We start from the raw sequence: 25,600 nt of genomic DNA, 5'->3' as shown, positions 1-25,600 counted from the left end.
GTATTCCTCAGACCAGCAGTTCTCAAATGTCCTCTGCAGTCAACTTCTGGGCTATAGTCTTCACTGCTCCCCAGACAAAGGAGAAAAACAAGACCAAGACATAGACATTTTATTGCCGATTGGTTAACTTTCCTGATGCTTTATTCTAAGATTATGCCCTCCCACTTTTGGTAGGGGTTAAAAGTCCTTTCTCTGATGTAATGTTGGTGGAGCAGATGCCATTTTATATTTAGTATTGTTTGTTGAATGTTTTATTTGCCAATATAAAACTTGACAACTCTCTGTTGGTCCCCAAGTCTCGTGGGGTTGGATATTACTGGTCCATGAAATCCTAATGTCTGGCAATGACACCATGGACTATCTTACCAAAATAGCACTTTCCAGAGTAGCAGATAGTTGAGAGGCGTACTTGATGATGAAGGCTGGGCGTAAGTGCTCCAGTTCTACGCTGATGCTGAAGCTTGCAGAGTCTTCCTGCTGTTCCCAGTGCAATAGGCCTCCTCACTGCCACGAGAACTGGGCCCCAAGACTGCCTGCAGGAAGCAACTTCGATTATGTGTAAGTATTTTGACCCATAATTGGTTGAAACCCAGTTGTTCCAGTTTGAGCCTTGAGGCTTTCAAAGCAGTGTTATCTGTGAGCTGTCTTGGATGTAGAGAAAGTTCTCTTATGTTTTGATGATCCTTCTGATGTTCAAGCACCCAAATCTGATGCTTGCCCACCCTGGAATTAGTTATAAAATGTGTCCCCAGATAATCTAATGAGTTGGCCTGCAATTGGGAAATACTTAGTAATATCCAATTGAATACAAACATGAAGAAGAATGATTGATGGATGTGATTTTACCCTTGGCCAAGTTCACACTCAGTAGCTCTGAGTAAAGTATCAGGACTAAGTATAACTTGAGGCCGCTCCTCGTTTCTACGGATAAAAACAAACATCAGCACCTTGGAGGACACTGACCTTCCCAGCCACAGTGGATCTAGGTTGTGCCACCTTGGGTTTTAGTATTTTGAGGTTTACATGTTACCTGCCCACTGACATTTTTCTTGAAGGCAAATACGATGACTTCCATAAACATTCCCACTTTTTAAAAAATTGAACACTATACCAAGCACCATCCTCAGTCATAGGAATATAAAGGTATTGAGAGAAACCCATCATTTACAGGCAGGCACTACGCTTTAGATGCTTTAACCATGATTCTCATACACAAAAATACTACAAGGTAGGTATTATTTTCATCTTTTTATCAATGTGAAAACTGAGATCCATATTATCTATAGCCCAACGTCATAGAAAGCTAAGAAGTGGAGTACCAGATCTTTCTGATTTCAAATCAAACACCATGTTGTTTGAATAAGACACAGTATCTTTCCTCAAAGAGCTCACAATCTAGTCATCCCATTTGGCATGCTTTTCAGCCTTGAGTACCTCTGACTATGGCTCCTACGTTTGGCGAAGTTCCCACCTATGAATCCAGACAGAAATTCACATTCCCAGCCTTCCCTGTACGTGACTTAGATGACTTCAATCAGTCACACCTGCATGACACGTTGATTTGGAAGGGAGTGGAATAACAAAAAGTTGGCCATGTGTATTCCATTCTGTTAAGGGCAATAGTAGAGCCATCCAGACCTCAGAGGCACGAGAGGCAGAGGTTCCGCAGGTGGTATCCATGCCCAAGATCAGGGAACCAAGTTCTGATGTCTGTGCCCCATGGAGAAGGGGGAAGCAGTGTGGTCTCCACCAGAGTAGTCTGGGACATTGACCCTAACTTCTAAACCTGATTTTCTGACTCTCCCTGGAGTTCTCCGAGCACTCTAATGTCTTCTAGCAAATTCCTCCTTCTGCTTATGTGGCTCAAGTTAGTTCTGCTGATGTCAACTAAAGATCCTGACTTTGTTTCCCTCAGAGTGACGTCAATATAATAGACATTTCATAAATTTGGTTTGTTGGTTGATGAAAATAAGCTTTCAAGGCCCCCACCATCCTGGTTACTTTCTGTCTTCTGAATATACATCAATTTACCAATATTTTTCTGAAACACGTCATCCAGAACTGAGAATAATGCTGTAATGTGGCCTGATTAGTTTGAAGAGGGTAGGATGATCCCTTTCCTTGGTCTAAGCTGTATTCATACAGTTTAAATGATGTAAGCTTCCTGTGTACCTATATCACATGATTAATACAAGAAACCTAAGAACTTCAGGGATTTTGCTCCAGCGTGAGCTCAAATATGTGAGGTGGTTACTGGAAGAGCAAATGCTGCCTAGGACAGCGCCAGTGATTGCTCAGGGACAGCAGGGCTGTGCAAAGGTGCAATGGGCTGATTTCCAAAGTCATAAGCCCCTAGTCATGGAGGGACAAGGCTGCATGGCCTCCAGCCAAGGAGGCCTCCAACCTGAGAAGGGATTTCTGTTTGAATAAGAGGACGTGCTAGACAACAAAATCTGTGGTTCAGTGATTATATCTTCGAAGAAAGCAGAGAATGGCAGACCCAAGTGAATGACCCAGATGTGGGCTTACAAATGTCAGCCTTAGTGGTTCCTGAGGTGTCAGGTGCCTTGGGTATGCATTAAAGAAATATTCAGATGAAGTTAATCTCTATAAAGTAATTCAAACCCTAATCCTGGCTGAAGTTGAAAATTGAAAAATCCAACTAGATAAAAACTATGAAATGTACTCTACTTAAACACTTATTGGTTTAAAAAAAAACAGGCTTTGTGCCCTCCTGGTATTTTCATTGGATGGTAAGGGGACTGACAAACAAAAACATGAAAAATAAGTAAATTATAGATTATGTTAAAAGCTATGAAAAAATTAAAGTAGGATAAGATAAAAGGGATCCAAGAGCAGGGGTGGGGTTGGTTTGCAATTTCCAATAAGCTAGTCTAAGTAGTCCTCACTGAAGAGGTGATGTTTGAGTGGACTGGAGGGGATGGAGGAGTGTGACCTGGCTGGGGGTTGGGAGGGTTGGGTGGGAGGAGGCGGGGAGCTCTCCTCGTGCAGCCTAGAGGTAGAAGAAGAGCAAAGGCGAGAGGGTGCCTGTGTATTTTGGGCAACCAGGAGGCTGACATGGCGGGAGCCCAGGAAGCCCAGGGAGAGTGGAAGGGAAGGGAAGGTCAGGGAGGGTCAGATCTGGTAAGAGGATGTGGCTCTGACCAAGCTGGGAGCAGAAAGAAGGGGAGAGCTTGTCAGATTGTGAATATACTTGGAAGGCAGACCCGAAAGAACTTTGCTGACAGAAAAGAAACAGAATAAAGAATAAACCCGCAGTTTGAGGTCCAAGCAATTGGAAGGTTGGAGTTGCCATCAGCTGGGTGGGGCACATTTGGGAAGAAGACAAGGAGGTCATTTCGAGCCGTTAGAAGCACGCCGTCCAAGTGGAGGTGCTGAGCGGACATCGGAACGGAACAATCTGGAGACCTGGAGAAGAAACTGGGGTGTTGTCAGCAGACGGGCACCCTAAGTATCAAGATAGTGAATGAGCAAAGAGTGCAGATCCAGGAAGAGGAGGACCAGAGGAGGAACCCTGCAGTGCACCTCTCCACCCCCCAACCTAAGGCTCTGGAGAGAAAAGAAAGGATCAGCAAACAAAACAAGCAGGGATGAAGCAGGAGAAAAACAAGAGCTCAGTGCCATCCGTGTTTAAACAACTCACTTTGAAGATTTCAGAAGGCTACTAAAACATCGCATTCATTTTCTTTCTCATTAAGAAAGAAAACCACATTCTAGCTCTTGAAAGGTAGAAGGAAAGCGAGGAAGGGAGGGCAGGAAGGAAAGAAATGTAGAAGGGAGAATGGAAGAGAGGCAGAGAGGAGGCACAAAGCCAGGACTAGAGCACAGTAACCCTTCAGGTACATCAGCTTTATTGTTGTTGTTAAGATTTATTTATTTTAGAGAGAGAGAGAGCGTGAGCGAGCATGCAAGGGGGGATGGGGCCGAGGGAGGGGGTGAGTCTCCAGCAGACTCTACCCTGAGCATGGAGCCACACTCGGGGCTGGATCCCACCACCCCGAGATCATGACCTGAGCCCAATCGAGAGTGAGACACTCAACCGACTGAGCCACTCAGGTGCCCCTAGGCACAAAAGCTTGAAATCTTGTAACCCAACTTTTTGAAAACATCAGACTTGATTCTACTTTAAAACTCATCTGAATTATTTTAAGTCATTTATAACATTTTATTATATCCTGCTCTTTCTCTCTTAGAAGGAGAGAGGAAATCAAAAAAGAGGTTGTTCTAGATGCTTCCACCTCTTTAATAATAACAATTCTGAGATACGTGAATTATTAGCTTCATTCCCCACAGAGGAGACTGTGGGTCTGAAAAACAACTTAAGCTGCAAAACTGTTGAGAATAGGTACTAGGATAGGGCACTGCCTCTTCACAGTCAACTGGAGACAGGCTGAATTATAAATAATTTTTCTTCTTAACTCTTCCTTAAGCTGAGGGAGGGTCCCGAGGAACGCTCAGTCCAAAGCTGTCACTGAGCCTCCCAGAATTCCTTTCGTCTCTGCTGTTTTATGTTAAAATGGGATTATGCCTGTTAATGGATAGTGAATAAATTATAGTTCTCTCTTTAATTAATCATTGCTCTGCACTATTTATTACAGTGTTAATGGATTATTTTTGTAATTATTTCTCCATATGTGAAGGTAACACTTCAAACCTTTTAAAATGTCATTGAAGAAGCTACTTCTAGATTCTTCTGGGACAGTTTTACTAGCATGGTGTTTTTTAAAAATAGGCTTTGCTTTCAGGACAAAATTCCATCGGAAATGTCATACTCAGATGAAGATTATGAAGAAGTGTGTTAAGAGAAGTCAAAAGGCCATCTCACATAAAGTATGCTGGTCAATAAATTGATGTTCAGTTCATACAGTCTTTCTAGGACATTCTAGGACACGAAAACAAGAGGTGGTGCAATACCAGGGTGAAAACGCAAGTTGTGGAGGCATGCAGACCTGGCTTCCCACCCTGGCTCCACTATGTCCTCGGCAACAGTGGATAGGCAGCTTTTGAAGTCACCTGTCCCCCGTTGCATGTTTCAGCCTTCATTTCTGTCTCTGACTCAACATGCCAGTCCTGGGGGCATGCTCATCCCAAGAAACACTGTCACACCTCTCTCCACGGGACCTGTGTCACCTCCCCCTGCCTACCCCTGTCCTCTGCATGCATGGATGCAAAGAAAGACTCCACACCTTCCCAGCGAGCAACCACAGCAACCACAATGTGCCACAAGTCCTGTGACGGTCCTGTGACGGCGGGATACTCGGGCACCGTGTGAGCACAGAAGGATTTGTAAGCACACTGGCACAGCAGATCAAGAAGGGCTTCCTGGAAGAAGTGTGGCTTGGGTTGATCCTTAAATTTGACCAGGGAAAGAACTCCGGGTGGTCAGGAGAAGGAGGTGCAAGGTACAGGGAGTAACTGCCGAGCAAATGCACCTTTCACTTAACCTCTTCCTATCAATTATGTTCAACATCTTTCCTGATATCCTCTGTGGCAGAGGCTGTTAGGTGCCTACCCAATATCCACATCCCTCCTTGTCTCTGGAATTAATAGAACTGCTAGAAACACTTACTAATCTCCCTTGCATTCAGGTGTAGGGCTTGAAGGAGCCTCCACAAAAGAAAAGGAGTATGCCATTCTTTACTCCTCCTTCCATCTCGATGTCTGGAAGGTGGGTGTGATGGTGAGAGCTCTAGCAATCTTTTTGGACCATGGGAAAGAAGGAACATGGGAACACCAGGAAAAGTGAAGCTGGGAGTGTGTGAGTCCCTGACAACTTCATGAAGCCAGTTTACCTCAGCAATTTCTTTCTTGTAAGAAACCGGTAGATTTTTACCTTGTCTGCATCATAATTACTCCCCCCCCCCCCATTATATGCAGCCAATCCTAAGTGATCCACCTTTCAAGACCATTCCAGCTCACAAATAATTATCATTTCCTTCTCCAAATTCATAGCACATGTTTGTACCGCTCACTAAACAAATAAATCTCTGTCTGGAGACAACCACTGTATGACTATTTCACTTTTCCTGGACTTATATTAAACCTTTCTAACAAGTTATACACTCCTTGAGGGGAGAACACCAAGTCATGTATTTTCCCTTGTCACCTCAGTTCCTAGCAAATTATCTGACATACAGTACATGTTTAATAAATGTTTACTGTCTCATTGTGCCATGATGGGCCTTTAGAAAAAATGTAGGGACTTTTAAATCTTTATTTAAACCTTTATAGAAAGGGAAATAACAGTAAAGGAAAAGATCTCTTCTAAGAAAAATTTTAAAAAGACAAAAACTCAACTGATGGAGTGATGGCTCTCAGATGCTATAATATGACTTAACATATAGAGTCAAGAAAACTCATACTCCTTCTTGGAAAGAGAAGTTGCTCGCGCAGAAACCGCCTTCTGGCAGAAGCCAATCCATTTGTGGGCGGAGCCTCTCACTCTGGAGTTTGTCACCTATGATGACGGTGGACCCCTAAAAACACCACCTCATGCGTGTAGAAGTTACTTGTGCTAAAAGTCAGTTATCTTACACATGCGTTCCTTCCAAGTCTTTATCCCAAAACAGAACTCATTTACATTTGCATAAATAATGTGTTTTGCTTTGTATGGAGCCTCTAATTTTTTTTTTTAAAGATTTTATTTATTTATTTGAGAGAGAGAGAGAGAGCACATGAGAGGGGGGAGGGTCAGAGGGAGAAGCAGACTCCCTGCCGAGCGGGGAGCCCGATGCGGGACTCGATCCCGGGACTCCAGGATCATGACCTGAGCTGAAGGCAGTCGCTTAACCGACTGAGCCACCCAGGCGCCCCTCTAATTTTTCTTTAAAAACCTTCAGAACTCTGTGCTTTGGGGCTGTCTGCTTTTCTGCAAATATCCAGTATTCACAAACTGTCCTTAAAACCTCTCTACATGGTCTGTGAGCTGTTAACTAAAAAAAAAAAGGCAAGTGAAACTAAGGAAGAAGGGAAAGAAAAATCACATCTGTATGTCAACCAGATGCAAAACACACACACACACACACAACTGCGTGCACAAAAGACAATTTACAGTATCAAAAGAAAATAAAATCACTTTTTAATTGACTTTGTCTTTGCCAGTTCTAAAGCTAAGCACTTGCTCCTTCCTTATTAGCTTGAGTCTTTCGAGCTATTTTTTCCATCGTAAGCACTTTCTCAAAAATCATCTCACACATTTCTCAGATACATCAATCCTTCGGCATTCCTCTACGCACACATGGTCCCCCAGCTCTAAGTATGAAAGGCTTTTATTATGTCCATTACCCATGGACATATGTGCTCCAAGGCTCCTGACACGCAGTCATTGGTGGGTTTTTAATTATGAACAGAAAATATTCACTAGGAAAATAAAGAAGCAAGCCCATAAGTTTGAGTTCTGTTTGTGTACGACAAAATGTCTGGCGCGATGGCTTTCCCCGTTGCCAGCTGCAGAATGTGAGCATGCGTGCGTTTCTAAGCACACAGAGAGGTACACGCATTCACATGTACCATTAACTCCATACCTAGTACAGGGCTCAAGCATCTGTAATTGCGGGTGCTGCTCCCTTACTTCTAAAATAAGGGAGTGGGTTTTTCTGACACTCCCCAGGTCTCAGTCCACATGAAAAGTTAAGTGGGAAAGAAGGCAATGCCCAGTAAAATACTTGACAAACGAGTCTCGTATTTATTGAATGCGTTTTATTTTAACAACCAAAAAGTTCTAACAGCCTAACAATGCACATAAGTTAAAAATTAATTATCACTTAGTGATAACAAAGATAGTTGATTTACATGGAAAAAAGAACATTTACAATATGTTAATCCTTATTCACATTGTTGATACCGCAATAAAACACAATTTGTTTTTTCATTTCACAAAAAAAAAAGAAAAAAAAGGCGGGAAATTGTGCTTTGTCAAGAGGCACTACAAGAGAAAGTTTCTTCTTCCAAATAGATATTATATGACAGATATTGAATAAATAGACATATATGCATTGTAATTCGCAAAGATCTGGCAAGACCACAGGCTAAAATGCCCACAGATTCACTTAGAATCACTGCAAACTTGGCAGTGAAATTAAAAAATAAAAGGCAAGACTTAGCATTGAAAAATACCTAATAAATTTTTGGTTGAAGTGTAAAAGATACCAAATGCGGATGCCATCGATAGATGAACCACCTTGTAAGAGCTTGGCAAAATCAGTTTCCATTACATGTACAGAGTGACCTTCAGAAACAGTGTAAGAAGACAACTTGGAAAGAGTAACTCGGAGATCAGGAAGCAGCAAGCGTGGACTTTCGGATTAAAGCTGCAGCACGCTACAGAAGCAGAAGGACGGGCCCAGGGCTTAACTGCAAACCACCATCCTTTTGCAAAGGTATGTGACGCTCGTGTCAAGAGAATTGTTTCAACATCATTACTGGGAAAAGTACAGGAGAGTGTCCCTTTAAAAACTCCAGAGGTTACTGAGCAGCTAGAATTAGCTTGTATTGCAACATGTCTTCTCCCTGTATATTGTAAGTTCTGAGTTAATATCTACACATAGAGGTTTTTTTTTTTTAACTCCTACCTTTTATACCTTTCAAATATATAAATAGTATTAACAGTTATATTACAATGTTTGTGTAGTAAACAGAAAATAACTTTCAAAGTGATATTGCATGAGGTCTTTGACAAGGTTGCATGAGAGCACGACTCCAAAAAAAATCCAACCGTGTGGGACTGTTTGATGGCCACGTTGAAGCAGGGGTTAGGTCCTGAAGGTGAGGTCACCTCTTGCAATTACGCTAAGTAGAAGTGGGAAGTAATGCTGCTGGTGCTTCTGAGAGGAAGCTACAGGAGGTTTGGAGAGCTATAGTAGATTGCAGCTTTAATGCTCATTCCACTAAGCAGCCAGTCGGCATTAGTTCTGCTTTACGTAAGGTAATTGCTATGTAGGTAACTGAGAAGATGTTTCCATTTATGATGAGTACGTGATTCCACTGAAATCGCTTCGCTTACTCTATTGCCTGGAGCTGCACAATGATTCAAAAACAGGTTCTTGTTCAGGCTGCCATACCAGGGAAAGGATGAGGCATGAGAGCAGGGACCACAAACGCTGGGTTAGGTGGATGGAATGTGTACGAAGAAGAGGAAGCCCCAAGTGAAACAGAAATAAGAAACATCTTTTGGGAGATGGAAGGATGGAGATTTATTTGGGAGGGAACCCCTTTAACTGGGCAGCAACTTCTAACTTAACATTACATTGAACTATTTTCTATTTAAAAAAAAAAAGAAAGAAAAAAAGAGAAAACAGCAACAACAAACAACTTTTAAATGAGCAGGCTTATTAATTTTAAGATTCGAAGCCACGAACAGGTAAGTAAGTTTCACAATAAAACGTGGCTCAAACTATGAATTCCATACGTCCAACGTCAAAATGTCATTTTATCAAGACTGCACTTAAAGGACAAGTTTTCTCTGTACTGAATTACAGTTTTATTCACTTGGAATTCCACAGAAATGCATCTGTTCACTACAGGAATGACAAGTTGAATAACGGAACATATCGAGTCATTTTAAGTGTGCGTTGTGTCTTAAGAGCAATTTGACTTGTATCATTTTAAGGTGCCCTGATTTTTTTTTCCACTTTACTTTCTTCTTTCTTTTTGGCAGTGTTGATTTATTTTGTTAAATACATACCTCAAAAATTACCCATCAAGCTGCCAGATAGGAAGCCATAGAATTAAAAAAAAAAAAAAAAAAAAATCAGGGACAAACACAGAAAATAAATAGGAATTCAAAAATAGTCACCCCACCCTGAGAGCAGGCCGCAGTTTATCAAAAAGCCAAAGCGACTCACTGTGAAGTGGTTTTTTTTTTTTTTAATACATAAACAAGTCTCTTCTTTAAGAACTCATTTCACAGTCTATTCTTTCGGATTGTAAAGTTCTCTGTCCCATGCAATTTAATATATATATGTAAATATATAGATATATACATATACATATACACACACACTTGTAGCTTCCTTCATTTGTTTTGTAGATCTTTTCATCCTGGAACTTGCCTGATGTCTCTTCCATAAGTGCAAGGATAATGAAGGCAGAGTCTCCTGTGATTATAATTACTATGATCCAGTCAATTGCAAAAGTGTAACACTTTAGTGTCTTTGCCAAGGCGATGTCTGATTCGGAAATACTGAACTTACTCAGTCTATAGGTGTATCCTGTGCAACAAAGAAACGTCAAAAAAGGTAAGAAAAACAAAACAGACCAAAAAAAAGATAAAAATAAAATAAAGCAAAAAAAAAAAAGTTTTTAAAGAAATTAAAACAGAAAATCCTTGGACCGATATATTGCTTTGCCTGGTAGGAGTTCACATTATCTCTGGTCAATTTCAGCAGGCGCGGCCTTGCTTTTTTCCGCATTTTCCTCCTCGGCCTCCACTTTGTACATCTCCTCGGAGCCTTCCTCGCTGTCGTTCTCCTCGGACTCGGTCAGCAGCTCCTCGTCCTTATACTCGGCCACATCCACCGCGGAACCCAGGTGTTCCTTGAGCTTCCCGTGATGCTTCACATGATACCGCTGGTTCTGGAAGAACTTGATGATGGTGTGTTTGGGGAGATCCAGCTGAGCAGAAAGCGTGTGGATCGCCTCCTGATCGGGGTACAGGCCCACATCATGGATAAAGCTTTGGAGGATCCCCAGGGCTTCCAGGGAGATCTTCGTGCGAGACCGGGGCTTTTTGGCACAACCGTCTTCCGTCGGAGGCGGCGGGGGAGGGGCTTCTTCCCGGGGGGGGGAGCTCTCCTTGGCCGGCTGAGACTGCTGCCTATGAAGGACCTGATAATTGAAATCAAGGGAAACAATTTAACATCTGACTCAGGATTTCACCTTCAAAAGCCATTCTCTCTCTGAAGCATGTGTGGTCTGTCTACCTTTGGGGTACTGCTGTTGTCATTTGTAAATTCAGGCCTTTGGCAAACCTAAACGAATTTCTGGAGATTTAGGATCTCATTTACAAAACAAGAGGTTAATAACAGTAAGGTGTGCTGACATTTATATTCTGAGGCACAAAGAAGTTAAGACGTTTGTTGCCCAAGGTCATTTGCATTCGAACAATCTGGCTCCAGAGCCCTCCCTGCTGTTAACCGGCATGATATGCCACCTCTCTAAAGCCTAATGGCAAAGAAACTGGACTCAGCGAGAAAGTGCAGGCTCTACAATCAGACCTCATGGGTCCAAGTCCAGACTCTTCCACTTAACCGGGTGTCCCTGTACAAGGCAATAACATCTTTAAGCCTCAATTCCATTATCTAAAAGAAGAAGGATAAGACACTAACTTCCTAGAGATGTTGCAAGAATTAAGTAACATAATGTATGCAAAGAATAGTGCTTACCTTAAATCAGAGGTTGGCAAACTTTTTCAGTAAAGGGCCAGATAGTAAATATTGCAGGGCCATACAGTCTCTGTTGCAAAGACAACTCTATTTTTGTAGTGTGAAAGCAGCCATAAGTAACAGATAAGCAAATGAGGGTGGCTGTGTTCCAATAAAACTTTATTTACAAAAACAGGTGGCGGCTCAGATTTGGCCATGGGCCATAGTTTGTCCACCTCAAGCTTAGGGCAAGCATTCAATAAATGATAGTAATTATTACCATCAGCCTCATAATTACCCTTAAGAGTGTAACAGAGAAATAGTTGGTTTTCAGTCAGAAAATCAATACTTCATAAAATTAGGAAGAACTTTCATTTATTTTCTTTCAGCCCTGATATTGATCCTTAAATAATGTTTTTAAAAAAATACAAGACTTCCAAATTAACTTAAAGATGTAACATTTTTCTTAAATGAAGAATTTTAAATGACTATTTTATACTCACATAGATGGACCTCAGTATCACTATAAACTATTAATACTCTGTTTTGCACACACTCCCTAATTTGTTTTTTAATCCTTAATTGTTCAGGTTTTCTAGTTGTTATAATTAACTTAAACTTCTCTTTTATCTCTGCATATTCCCCACTCATTAAATAGTGAAAACAGGGGTGCCTGGGTGGCTCAGTTGTTACACATCTGCCTTCGGCTCAGGTCATGATCCCAGGGTCCTGGGATTGAGCCCTGTGTCCGGCTCCCTGCTCGGTGGGAAGCCTGCTTCTCCCTCTCCCACTCCCCCTGCTTGTGTTCCCTCTCTCGCTGTCTCTCTCTCTGTGTCAAATAAATAAATAAAATCTTTTTTAAAAAATGAAAACAAAACAAAACAGAAAAAACCTCTAGTGTTCAAATAAATTTCTAGACCCAACATGGAGCTGCTCTTGCCCGGGGCGCCACGTCAGCAGACTGAACTTCTGAGTCCCTGTAAATGTGCCACTTGACCAGAAGCACAGTACTTCCTGTCGGCCAATCCCCAAACACCAAGCCAACTCTGGCTCTACAAATAAGGTCAGGTGTGCAACCCCAGACAACCATGCCCTCTTTGTGTTGCCCCTTCTAATGATCTATAAAACCTGATCTTGCCCCAAATCCTTCAGAAATGGTGCTCCACTGTTTGTGAGGTACCATACTCTCCCAATCCCTGGATTGTTTTCCTTGAACAAAGGACACCAAACTTGTAACTAAACTGTTTTAGTTTTGTCAGCTGATCCTACTTTGGCAAGCTTATTCTTGATCTCCATAACTGCTTCTTCAACATCGTCTCTCTGCATGAAATAAGTTCCCATTTTAATAGTTATTTACGAACCTCTTCAATTTGACCAAAGAAGGAAAGCTCTACCGAGAAGACTGTCATTAACAACTTGCTCCTGCTCCAGTCATAGGCCTACATGAGATGGGCGAGGAAAGAGGATTGCTGGATCCTGGAGAGGGGCCTCAGCCACTACTCACACATTACAAAACCAGCAGCAATAGTACATAATTAAAAGGCTACTGTGACGGTCCGTAGTTAGGCGTTACGTCAACTCCAAAGACAAGGACCACATTTCCTATACTTGGATCAGTGCCTAACTTTCTGGGTCCTCCCAGAGCCTTTAAGAATAGTTGAGTTCACATTTTAAAAAACATACATTTCTCTTTTTACCATTCTCTCCTATTTTATGCCATCTCTTTCATGTTAGAGCAACAAATTACACATTTTCCGGAGCCCAGGGGGAAATCAATCCCATCAGTACAGAAGAAAACATGTCTATTTACATTAAACAACCGATGGTATATCACCATTCCCACCCCCATTACTACCACTACCACACTACTCAATGACCCATTTTCTTTTTTTTGGCTATGAAAGAGCAACATCAAAGCAAGCGTCTAAGAAAAAAAAAATTCTGCCGTCTCCTCCAGTCTCAGGGACCATCTGATGAGAAAATAATCCCTTACCAATGTGAAAATGTCAGTGTTTTATATGGAATTTAGTAAATATTAGGGCACATGAAATTGTTAACCTAGGGAAGGTAACAACAAGCAGAAGAGGAGGAAAGTTTTCAAACAATAATCAGCAACCACGTAACGATCAAAATAATAATAAAAAGGATAATCAAATGCGAATAAGAACATCCACCATAGTAAGCTGACGGCTGGTGGCAGAAAGAAATCTAAAACACAGGACCATAAAACAGTGGCACTAAAGGTCCATATAATGTTGACCAATTAAAATGAATGTTCTTGGCATTTTCTTTACTACTTTCAACTAAGAGTAAATTCATGTGGTCTGTGCTGTGGTAAGCTGGCATCAGCAAAAAACTGAGCGCTCTGTTACTTCAACATCCTAATTATAGCCGGAAGGGAACGTAGAGCTGTGCTGTGGGCCTGTTCAGGGCACTTTGATGGCAAAACATATTTGCTCTGAGGTCATAATCTGGGCAGCCTGACCAATGTAATAAAGGAACCACTATGTCAACAGGTGAGGATTCTGTTATTTGGTGAGAAAGAGAAAGAGAGAGAGACACTGAAAGTATATATGAAATATGTATTCAAAGAACATATATACTCAAGCACGAGTACCTCCTATTAGAGCAATTGCGTTAATTGGAAAACAAAAGAGAATTAAAATGCCCCATTTTCTAAATTATGCTTGCCTTCTGTAGTAAAAGTCAGCATAATGGTTCCATTTAGTTAAATAATTAGATTGGTTCTTTAGGGGTTTTCCATTTTGCACTGGTTAGATTTAAAGAGATTTTCCAAAACTAGACTTTGAAGTTACTATAATCTTTCTGCATGATAGGGTTTGTTCTTCTCATAGGTCCAACCAACTGGCCTGCTTCACCTCTCCTTTCATAGACTCTCGCAGTGCTAACACATGCAAGCAAGGAAGCCACCCATGAACAGCGGGAGCTGCCACTTACTGGACACTTATGCTGGGCCAGGCAGCGCGAACAACTTTACACACATTGGTTTACTTAGTCCTCATGGTTCCTCAGTAAGGCGCTATTTGGATCAAGAATAACCCGGAGGACGCCTGGGTGGCTCAGTCAGCTAAACGTCTGCCTTTGGCTCAGGTCATGATCTCGGGGTCCTGGGATCGAGCCCCATATCGGGGTCCCTGCTCAGCGGGGAGTTTGCTTGCCCCTCTCCCTCTGCCCCTCCCCCCGCTCTTGCTCTCTCTCTCTCTCTCTCTCTCTCAAATAAATAAATAAAATCTTTTTTTTTTTTAAGATTTTATTTATTTTTTGACAGAGAGACACAGCGAGAGAGGGAACACAAATGGGGAGTGGGAGAGGGAGAAGCAGGCTTCCCGCCGAGCAGGGAGCCCAATGCGGGGCTCGATCCCAGGACGCCGGGATCATGATCTGAGCCGAAGGCAGACACTTAACGACTGAACCACCCAGGCGCCCCAATAAATAAAATCTTAAAAAAAAAAAAAAAAAAGAATAACCTGGAAATAGGCAGCAGCCCAGGAAAACCTTTACATTGGAAATTATAAACACCAGAAGCTGTCAGTGTGAGAAGGTAGGTTTCCAAGGGACAAGAGTAATGTCACTACCCATCACAGAACAGGAGATGGTTCTCAGAGAAGTAACAGCAATAGAAATTATCTACAAAGAGAAATGTTTTATTGCTGGTCCAACAATAGTGTACTGTGAGTTGGGTGGCATGACAATATTTACAGGAAGAAGCTTAAGTGACATTTCGAGCATCTCCAAGCAGATAAGGAGAGAGCAGTCAAAATAGAGAATGACAAGATAGCAGGAGGGGAAGAATGAAGGGGGGAAATCGGAGGGGTAGACGAACCATGAGAGACGATGGACTATGAAAAACAAACTGAGGGTTCTAGAGGGGAGGGGGTGGGAGGATGGGTTAGCCTGGTGATGGGTATTGAGGAGGGCACATTTTGCATGGAGCACTGGGTGTTATGCACAAACAATGAATCATGGAACACTTCATGTAAAACTAATGATGTAATGTATGGGGATTAACGTAACAATAAAAAAATTTTTAAAAAAAGATAACAAAATAGAGAATGACAAAATGAGCAGCTCTATAGTGAAAATGCCTACAAGTTACCAGAAGGGCCTGCCTGAGGTTCTTCAGTCACACTGCCACTGGCTGTAATTCCCTCTCAACCACAATATGCGTAAGACGTGAGACGAGAGTCATCCCCAGGTTGTGTCTCAACTAGCTTCATTCCCTCCAAAGTGTTCTCTTTTTTTTTTTTTTTTTTAAGATTTTATTTATTTGAGAAAGAGCAAAAGCAAGAGAGATTACAGAGGGAGAAGCAGACTCACCGCTGAGCAGGGAGCCTGATGCAGGACTCGATCCCAGGACCCTGAGATCATGACCTGACAAGGCAGACGCTTAACCAACTGAGCCACCCAGGTGCCTGTCCCTCCAAAATGTTCTAATTACTCCAGGCAGAAAGTTGTTTATTGTCTCTAGACAATTTTTAGAAAGAAAGAAAAAAAACAAAACAAAATGAAAAGAAAATACTGCATAGATTTCCTCACTAACCAGTTGCAGTGGTTTATTATTATGACAATCAAGGAATTCTCAATGTCCTGCAGTGCTTCCTGCCAGTGGTGTAAGTCCTCTGAACAAAAGTCGAGTAGAGCCTAATGCTTACAATACCATCTTTCTGAGAAAGGACGATCAATACAACCCTGTCTTAAAATCCTCCCATCTAAATGGTGGAACTTTTCTTCATTTTCTTACATCTTGAGTAAATAATGTCAACTCTTCTAGCCTCTTCTTCATGGGATAGGTTTCTGAATTCCCACGTAACTGAATTTTAGTTTTTCTGTCTGAATTTTTCAGAGATGCTCAAAATTCCTTGTTGGTTAACTAGATGAATCAAGTCTGGTTCCTGTCCCCACCAAGTGCCCTTAGTAACTTAAGTGAGAGGCCAGACCATTAATTTCTGTTGGATGGACCTATAAGTCGTCCTATTCCTCAGCTCATTTGACAATTCAGGCATCTATTTTCTGGCTGATTTTTTTTTTTTTAAACCACAAAATTTACAATTACTTCAACCAAGACAGAAAATGCCCTGCCAAATGAATCGAGATATATGTTTTTTTTCCAGTTTTTAAATTTTATTTTATTATGTTATATTAATCACCATACATTACATCATTAGTTTTTGATGTAGTGTTCCATGATTCATTGCTTGCATATAACACCCAGTGCCCCATTCAGTACATTCCCTCCTTAATACCCATCACCAGGCTAACCCACCCCTACACCCCTCCCCTCTAGAACCCTCAGTTTGTTTCTCAGAGTCCATAGTCTCTCATGGTTCATCTCCCCCTCTGATTCCCCCCCTTCATTTTTCCCTTCCTACTATCTTCTTCTTTTTTCTTTTTTTTTTTTAAAGATTTTATTTATTTATTTGACAGAGAGAGAGAGAGAGAGAGCCAGAGCAGGAACACAAGCAGGCGGAGTGGGAGAGGGAGAAGCAGGCTTCCCACTGAGCAGGGAGCCCGATGCGGGGCTCGATCCCAGGACCCCAGGATCATGACCTGAGCTGAAGGCAGAAGCTTAACGACTGAGCCACCCAGGCGCCCCTTTCTTTTTTTTAACATATAATGTATGGTGAGAGCTCTGAATTGTGTAAGACTGATGAATCACAGACCGACCTCTGAAACAGAGATATGTTCTTTTCTAATGAGTTCTTCACACTACCAGATTATTGTTTTCTGGGATTTTTCTTTACATTAAGGTTAATGGAGCATCTTCCCAGATATTTATGTAAAAAAAAAACTACCCAAGTCCACAAACTTTCCAGCCTCATCCTTTTTCCTCTTTTTCAAAATGGGCCCTGTAGCTGACCTTTTCTATTTGTAAAGCCTACCATCTCTCTTCATGTGATTTTCCCAAATAACAGAAGATATCCTGCTGTAAAGATAGCCATCCATCCCTTCACTTTTGACCTTTGCAAACTGAAGCCTGATCATTCATTCTAGCTCCATTTGGTTTAGATTTTTCTTCCATCACACCTGAATTTAAATTAGTCAACAATTCATCTCTGATAATTTCTACAAAGAGTTTTATTTCATAACTTCTCTTGCCAATTTTTCAATATGTCAAGTAGTGTTCATAGCACTGAAATGTCTACATAGCTTCCATAATAATAGCGGTGGTAGTAGTAGTAGAAGTAGTAATAGATGGTAGCATTCATGTAAAGTTCATGAGCTGAAAACTGGCCTAAATGCTAAAAATATGTTAATTTTACTTAATTTTATTTATTTTCACAGTAATCCTGCAGGTAGATATTTTTACCCCTATTTTATGATGAGAAAACTGGAGTTCAGAGAGAGTATAGGTAATTTGTGTGGGGCCGCATAGCTTTTAAGTAGAAGAACTGGTATTCCAAAACATATCTGTCTGATTTTAAATCCCATGCACTTAAGCATTATGTTCCCCTGCCTTCTATGAGTGCAAGATTACACAAGAAAATTGAACCAACTCTCTAGACTTTGAGATGACAGACCATAAATGAAATATCAGTAGTAATAAATAGTATCAGCAAAAAATTGAGTAATGTAAAAGCAGAACTGGGGAGAGGGGAAGTCATTTTAGGTATGGTGACTCAAGGAAGGCTCCTTAAGGAGGCAGCACTTGAGCAGAGGTCTGAAGGAAGTGAGGAACAAGCTATGAAGAAGAGCATTCCAGGCAAAGGAAACAGTAAGCAAAAGCACAGTAGGGAGGAATATATTTGATATATTTGAAGAACATCAAGCAAGGCAGCATGTTAGAGCTGCACCACCCAGTATAATGGCCACTAGCCACGTGTGGCTATTTACATTTTGTTAGATTAATTAAAACTAAAAGCAAAACAAAACAAGACTCAGTTCCTCAGTCATATGAGCCACATTTTGTGTGATTGATTGTAGCATTGTGCAACACCATATCGGGCAGGACATTTTCACCATCACAAGAAAGTAGTGTTGAACAGCCCTATGCCAGAGAGAAATGACAACTGTGAGGTCGCCAGGGCCAGAGTACATAGGGTACTGGCATTCTCTGTCAAGGTGATGGAAAACCCTCACAATGAGCTGCTATCATAATCTGATTTAGCCAGAAATACAGTAGGGCTTGAAACTGCCACTATTACTAGAGAGGAGAGAGGCAGTCATATAGTCACATACTAAGTAGGAAAAACTCAGCCCCAATATATTACTGGACTTTCAACAGAGCATCCCAAATAGCAACACTATCATAACAACAGCCAGAAGAATGCATCAAGAGAACAGTTAATTTACATTTAACTGATGGCTGCCTTCTTCATCAGAGGTGCTTATCATGTCTGAAAGGAATTATGTTGAAGACAATCAACCCTAGGTTAAAGGAGTAAAAAAAAAAGTGTCGGTTTATCAAATATTTATGGAGTGTCTATTGTAATTGGACCTATTAATTTACAAAGCTTTCTAATAAGTAGTCCTATCACCAACAATTAAATGTTGAGTAAGTTATGGATAGGATATACATAAATAGAAAGTTAAAAGTCTAATTCAGTTCCTTATTTACTTGCTGAAATCTCTTTGGGCTGAAATATGATATACACATATACAAATGAACATAAAGATAGTGATGAAGAAATAAAAGTTGTAAATATATTTAAAAGAGACATCAACTTCAACATAAAACCCAAACTTCCTTGCCCGATGACAAAGCACAACCATAATATGGGCCCATGTTGTTTCTCTGCCTTCAAAACTGGAAATTTTGAAAACACAAGGACAAAATGGTACCATGACAAAAGTCAACTAAGAAAGATAAAGCAGCTCTTCTTAAACCTCTCAGTGTTCAAATAGATTTTGAAGGCCTCAATGAAAACCAGCTGGGAGCCATGTGTAAAATATAATGGTTTTTGCCTGCAGGGAAGGAAGTGAGATCTTGAATGATTAAGTTCAGGAAAGTATATAATTCACTGTATCATTATGGGGTGAACTGGATTACTTATAATAAGCCAAGACTTTGTGGTCTTTTTTATATAGAGAAAATGAGAAATTATTAGAAAGGTGACTGTAGAAGGTAGCTGATCCAGTGTGGTAATAGGTTAAAACAAAGGTTTCCCAGGTGGATGCATCCATATCTCTGTGACAAGCCTTACCCAGAGAGGACTGAGCTTCGCCCAGAGCTTCGCCCAGAGCTTCAGGTCCTAAATGGTGACGCTCATCAGTAGAGAGGAGAACACAGACAAGAGGACTTTTGTCTGCATTTATTTTGCGTTAATACTGGAATTATTTATTTTTATTTTTATTTTTAAATTTTATTTATTTATTTGTGAGAGAGAATGAGATAGAGAGAGCATGAGAGGGGGGAGGGTCAGAGGGAGAAGCAGACTCCCTGCTGAGCAGGGAGCCCAATGTGGGACTCGATCCCAGGACTCCAGGATCATGACCTGAGCCGAAGGCAGTCGCCTAACCAACTGAGCCACCCAGGTGCCCCTGGAATTATTTTTACTTGTTTAATTTACCTCATCTATGACAACAGAATGTAAAATAGTTGATCCAAAAAAGGAAAGCATTCTTCCACTAAAAGTCCTGAGAAAATACATTTACCAGGCAATGAGAACAATTGGTTGGAACACTTGAAAAGCCCCTGTGCATAACTTGATTAGAATTTGTTCAATAAATAAATGAGTGAATGGTGCTATTTTAAAATATACTATATATAAAGTATCATGTAACTGAGATATTAATCTAGCTCTACCCCTGATATTCCCTTCTCCCCAAAATCAGCATTTAAGACAATTAATTTTGGCTCAAAATTCAGTGGGAAGAACTTAGCATTAATGATTGCTAATTAATATAAATATTAATGTAACCACTATATATCGATCTCACTTATCAGACTGTGAGCTACATATTGGCACACCATATGTCTGGCACATGGTAAGTGGTCAGTATGTCTTTGTTCTGCTCTACTGGATTAATTCCATATTCTTTCTCCTTTATTTTCAGACCAGTTATTATTCTTGTTTTACATAACTTGTTATTATTTTTCTTGTTGTTATTACATTTTGGCAAAACTATGTTTAAAAAGTAGATAAACTGTCACTCATAGGAACTTAGATCTACTGGGTATCTGAAAGCAAATATGATATTTTTTTTAATCACTTCTTATTTTTTAAAAATCGCAGGGCATTGTATAACCCCTATAATAGCATGGTATATAAGCTGTGAGCAGGGGTTCTGGGGTCACAGAGTTTTGGCTTTGAAACCAGTCCTTACCCTGAAAAGCACATCTGCTTACTAGCCTTGCAATTCTGAGCAAGTTACTTTCTCTGAGCCACAGAGCTTGTTAATGTAAAATCTTCCTTCTAGTGTTATGAAGATTCTGTGAGATAATGCATGCTAAGTACTTAGCAGAGTTCTCGTCATAAGCAAGACTTCTGTAAGTAATAACTCCCATGAAAAAATGAGAGCAGGATTTAAGAATGAGTAGTATAATGCCTCATGTATTTTTCTCTCAGTTATGCTTATCATAAAAATTAGCAACAATTTCAGAGATCTGTTTGTCCTTCTCACTCCAAAGATCTGCAGATCTACAAATGGGCATGTCTACCAGTAAGAGTCCCTATTTCTTTAACTCATATACTACATACATCTTTGTTCTTTAACATGGCCCCTAACGCAGATAAGTTGCCTTTTGAGCATCTGTCACATGGAATTATATCTCATAGTCATAGACCCGTTCAAGGTGACACCTTCTATATGCACAGCCTGGGATCCTTTTAGGAACGCATACTTTATCAGTGGTTCTTAAAATGTGGTCCATGGACCCCTGGGGAAATCCTGATTCCCTGTCAAGAGGTCTAGAACATCAAAACTATTTTCATGGCAAAACTAAGACATTATTTGCCTTTTTGGCCATGCTGAAATTTATACCAATGGTATAAAAGCAACAGTGAGAAAACTGCTGGCCTGTGAAAGTAAATTAAGTCAATGGCACCAAACTGCACTGGTAGCTGTATTCTTCACTGCCATATGCACATGGTAAAAATGCCACTTTCGTTTAGGAATGTCCTTGATGATGCAGTAATATATTATTAATTATATTAAACTCAACCCTTGAGTATACCTCTTTTTAAAAGTCTGTGAGGAAATGGGAAGTGCACATAAAGAACTTGTAGAGAATACTGTAGGAGGATGGTGGTCATGAGAAAGAGTGCTTGTGTGACTATCTGATTTGCAAGCTGATCTCGCCACCTTTGTCATGGAATCTCATTTTTACTTGAAAGAACAAATAACAGACAAACAAAAAATGGTTATTCAGACTTGGGTGTCTGACAGACATGTCCTTAAAAATGAAGTGAGCCTGCCACTTCAAAGAAAATAATCTGACAGTATTTTTGCCAATGATAAAATTTGACCCTTCAAGCTAAAACTAAAATTTTGGAAAACATGTAGCTGCTGCTATATGCTTAACAGCTCCCCAATACTTAAAGACTCTCCCAATGATAGTGGCGGTAATTTAACAAAATTTTTTATATATGTCATACAATGGGGGTGCCTGGGTGGCTCAGTTGGTTGAGTGTCCGACTCTTGATTTCAGCTTGGGTCAAAACCTCAGGGTCCTGAGATTGAGCCCTGCATCAGGCTCTGTGCTCAGTGGGAAGTTTGCTTGAGATTCTCTCTCTCTCTCCCCCTCTGCCCTTCCCCTCCACTTGTACTCCCTCTTTCTCTCTCTCAAGTAAATAAATCTTTAAAGCAATGAATAAATAAATTAAATAAATAAATAAATAAATAAATAAATGACTAAATAAAGTCATACAATGAAATGTGTTAACATTTGGAAGATCCACATCACTCAGTAAATCAATATTCTCCACAAACAACCAATGCATGGTATTACGTAATTATGTCAGGGTAAAAGATCCATTCAAAGTGCAAGGCAGACCAATGAGTTATAAAGTATGCAAGTTTATCAGTATGACTTTAGATTCCACTTTGCAACTAACTTTTATGAAACTACCATTTGCAAGGTTCTCCTGTAGTAACAAAGAAAAATATCACAATTACCTGGAAAGGCTATTAAAATACTCCTCCCCTTTCTAATCATTTGTCTGTGTGAGGCTTGATTTTCTTTTACTCCATACCAAGCCATATATTGTATCATATTAAATGCAGAAGCGATTATGAGAATCCAGTTCTCATCCATTAAGCCAAACATTTAAAATATTTGCAAAACAATGGTACTCTTTTCATTTTTTTTTTTGTTTTGGAAATACAGTTATTTTTCATAAAGATGTAACATTTACACATATTATTTACAATTATTTTTTAAATTAATAAACATTTAAAACTTTCTCAGAATTAATTTCTAATGTGGCAAAAATTGATAGACACATTATTACTGGAGTCCTCAATAGTAGGAGTGAAAGGGGATAGTGAGACCAAAAGGTTTGAAAACTCTCTACTACATGAATCACACTCAACAGATAACCCTGTTTTTCTCCTAATGAAAACAAAACATTTAATATAAAATGCAGAATGTCCCCTTCAGTTAAAAACATCCTTACTTCTGCCAAGTCACCAAGGAAGGTCTTAGAGAATGGGTGTAAGAGAAATTACACGTGCGTTATGATTTGTCTCTTGAATTTATCCCTCAAAAACATTTTCGCATGCAAAACATTCTCTTAGATATACAACTCAGCACTATTTCTAACTTCAAATGATGTTACTTGAGTTGACTCTTAAACGGTCATAATTTCACATCCTAACACTACTATAAGACTTATTAAAAACCATGGTTTAGTTTTGTTGCTTTTTTTTGGATTATACAGTATCCTAAGGTCAAAACTCAGGAAATCTGTTATTAAAAAAAAAAAAAAGAAAGAAAGAAAACAAAAAAAACAAGTATCCATGAAGTGATGACAAATTGCAGACTACAGGTGTTAGATTACATTTTGACTCCAGGCAGGTTTAATATAAGTTGGTCTCCTTTTACAATTGCTCTTAGCACATATAGCTCTACGAAGGTGATTTAAAAGGAAAAAAAAAAAAAAAGAGAGAGAGAGAATAAGAAAAAAATTAAAAAAAAAAGTGGTGCTCAATAAAAGAAGAGCATGTCAGGAGAAATCAATACAAACAAGCAAAATGGCAGGAAGTCTGACATGGAAATATGTGTTCAATTTCATCCAGCCTTAGTCTGAATTTCCTTTAATATTGTAACCAAGATGGTATTGGAACATCGTGTATGTTTTTAATGCAGTTTAATAATTGTTTCTCAAAATAAATACTTTGGTCAAAGATAAAAGCATAAAAACACTGTGACACAATAATCTGTTAAAATAAACTTAGGGGATGGAGGAAGCATAGTTCTTAAAACAGCCTTTGGCTTATATCATTTCCTCTTTGGTAACAAATTGAGAACAACTATACCAACAACTTTGGTATGGTTTGGAGGGCAAAAAAGAAAAAAAAAGAATGTTGCAGTCATTAATCCGACTATTGGGAGTGGTCAGAATCTGCAAATACTGCAGAGGTGGCTGGGCGAGCTGCTTTTTCAATATAAGGAGATGAGCTGACAGACAGTAAATTAAGCAGGCTCAAGATGTCAAGATGACTGTATCTCATTCAAACAGATACCATGCCACATAAAAAACAATCATCTCTCTTGTCAGAATCTAAGAAAGGTAAAACATGTACATATATTGAACCTAATGGCAATCAGACCTTTCCCTCCATCAGCATCATCTGTTAAATTAATTTATTTGACCATCAAGGGCCTAACATGACCAAAACCATTCCACAAAGGTGACAGACATAATCCATGAGAGAATCCAGGAAGAACAAACTCTTCAGGATGGTCCAGGCCACAACCATGTGTCCTTCTGCCTGGGAGAAACTACCTCCCAGCCCACCCACCCCAATATCATTTGCCTGACCCCCATGAGCTTTCATTTCCTCCCTGTTCCCATACACCTCCACTGCCTTTCAACAATGTCTTCTCAAATCACAAAGCTTAGCCGAAAAATTCACAGAGAAGGCCTATCTTTTGAAGACCAGATTCAAGGTATGGGCATCATCAAAGTGTCTTTAGAGACCTTATATCTGAACTAAAATGAGATAAGAGTAAGATGAACATGACCAGATCTGGCACTTACTTCTGGGATTCTGATTTTTAAATGAACACAAGATTTGTCTCATGGGTATAATCAAGAAAAGAGTGGCTTTTGCACTAGCATGAATGAAAGAAAAGCTCTTAAGTCACCTTAAAGACACCACGGTAACTAAATGAAAAGGGTAAAAGGTTAGGATGACTTGAATACCAGGAATTCATGGTGGTATTAAAGGACCAACCTAGAAGTTCATAATACCTCATCAATGACAAAAGGCCGAGAGAAAAGGACGTGCAAAGGGTTCAAAAGAACAATCCATTAGAATTCTGAAACAGTTAATCCAGTTAACTAAGTCAGTCTCAGGTGAAGTAAAATGTGGCCCAAATGAAAATAACTTCATCAAATGCCAGTAATACATGACCCAGTGAGATTTGAAACTTGAGTTTTTAACAGAAATTCAAGGTAAGCTTAAAAGAAAAGAATACAGCAACTACTAGGTTTAACCAGAGCAGAGTTTTGATTCCTTTTAAGTGAAAACATGTTAAATGGAGGTAAAGAACAGATACATTTTGCAAGAACAGACATCATGTGGCCAGCCAAGGACTGTGTCAATGAAGACTCGTAATGATTCCTAAGGTAAAGCTCGAGAGTGAATTCAAGCCATTTCCAAAGCAGTGAAATAAACCCTTACTCTCCCCGATTTACACACAGATGATCTAATGTGACTTGGTAGTCCTATGTCAAATTTCTATAATTATTTAAATCCTATAATTAGGATATCATCAAACGCTTCCTATCATTTGGACTTCTTGTTTCTTAGAAACAACAACAAACGAATCTCATGATGCCAATGGCTGCCACTGCATTTATTTGTCAGAGGAGGAAATGAATATGTGAGATTGAGCTCTGACCCCCAAATCACACACCTGTGAGACTAACACGTAACTAACATGCTTACTGCTCTTAGCTGGCAAATGGAGAAAAATACAAAAATATGTTCTGTTTAAATGTAAGTTTTAACACAAATTCATGTTCGTGTGAATGAACATCTAGTTAAAATATAAACATGACACTAAGAATGGCAGAGGATACTATTCAATG

At 39.9% G+C, this 25,600-nt stretch overlaps 1 protein-coding gene across 1 annotated transcript in view; it reads right to left on the bottom strand.

Annotated features, from left to right (window-relative positions):
- Nucleotides 1-9,795: 9,795 nt before the first annotated feature.
- SATB2 (SATB homeobox 2) overlaps nt 9,796-25,600 on the bottom strand; it is a 186,539-nt gene continuing 170,734 nt past the window's right edge. The window contains exon 11 of the mRNA XM_035007450.1: nt 9,796-10,845. Coding sequence (XP_034863341.1) covers nt 10,384-10,845 — 462 coding nt within the window. The 3' untranslated portion in view covers nt 9,796-10,383. The remainder of the gene's footprint in view (nt 10,846-25,600) is intronic.

Source organism: Mirounga leonina, unplaced genomic scaffold, assembly GCF_011800145.1.
Source record: "Mirounga leonina isolate KUSES-001 unplaced genomic scaffold, KU_Mleo_1.0 Mir_151, whole genome shotgun sequence".
Lineage (NCBI taxonomy): Eukaryota > Metazoa > Chordata > Mammalia > Carnivora > Phocidae > Mirounga > Mirounga leonina.
Note: the sequence above shows the minus strand (reverse complement) of the source record. Positions and strands in the feature narration are given on the sequence as shown.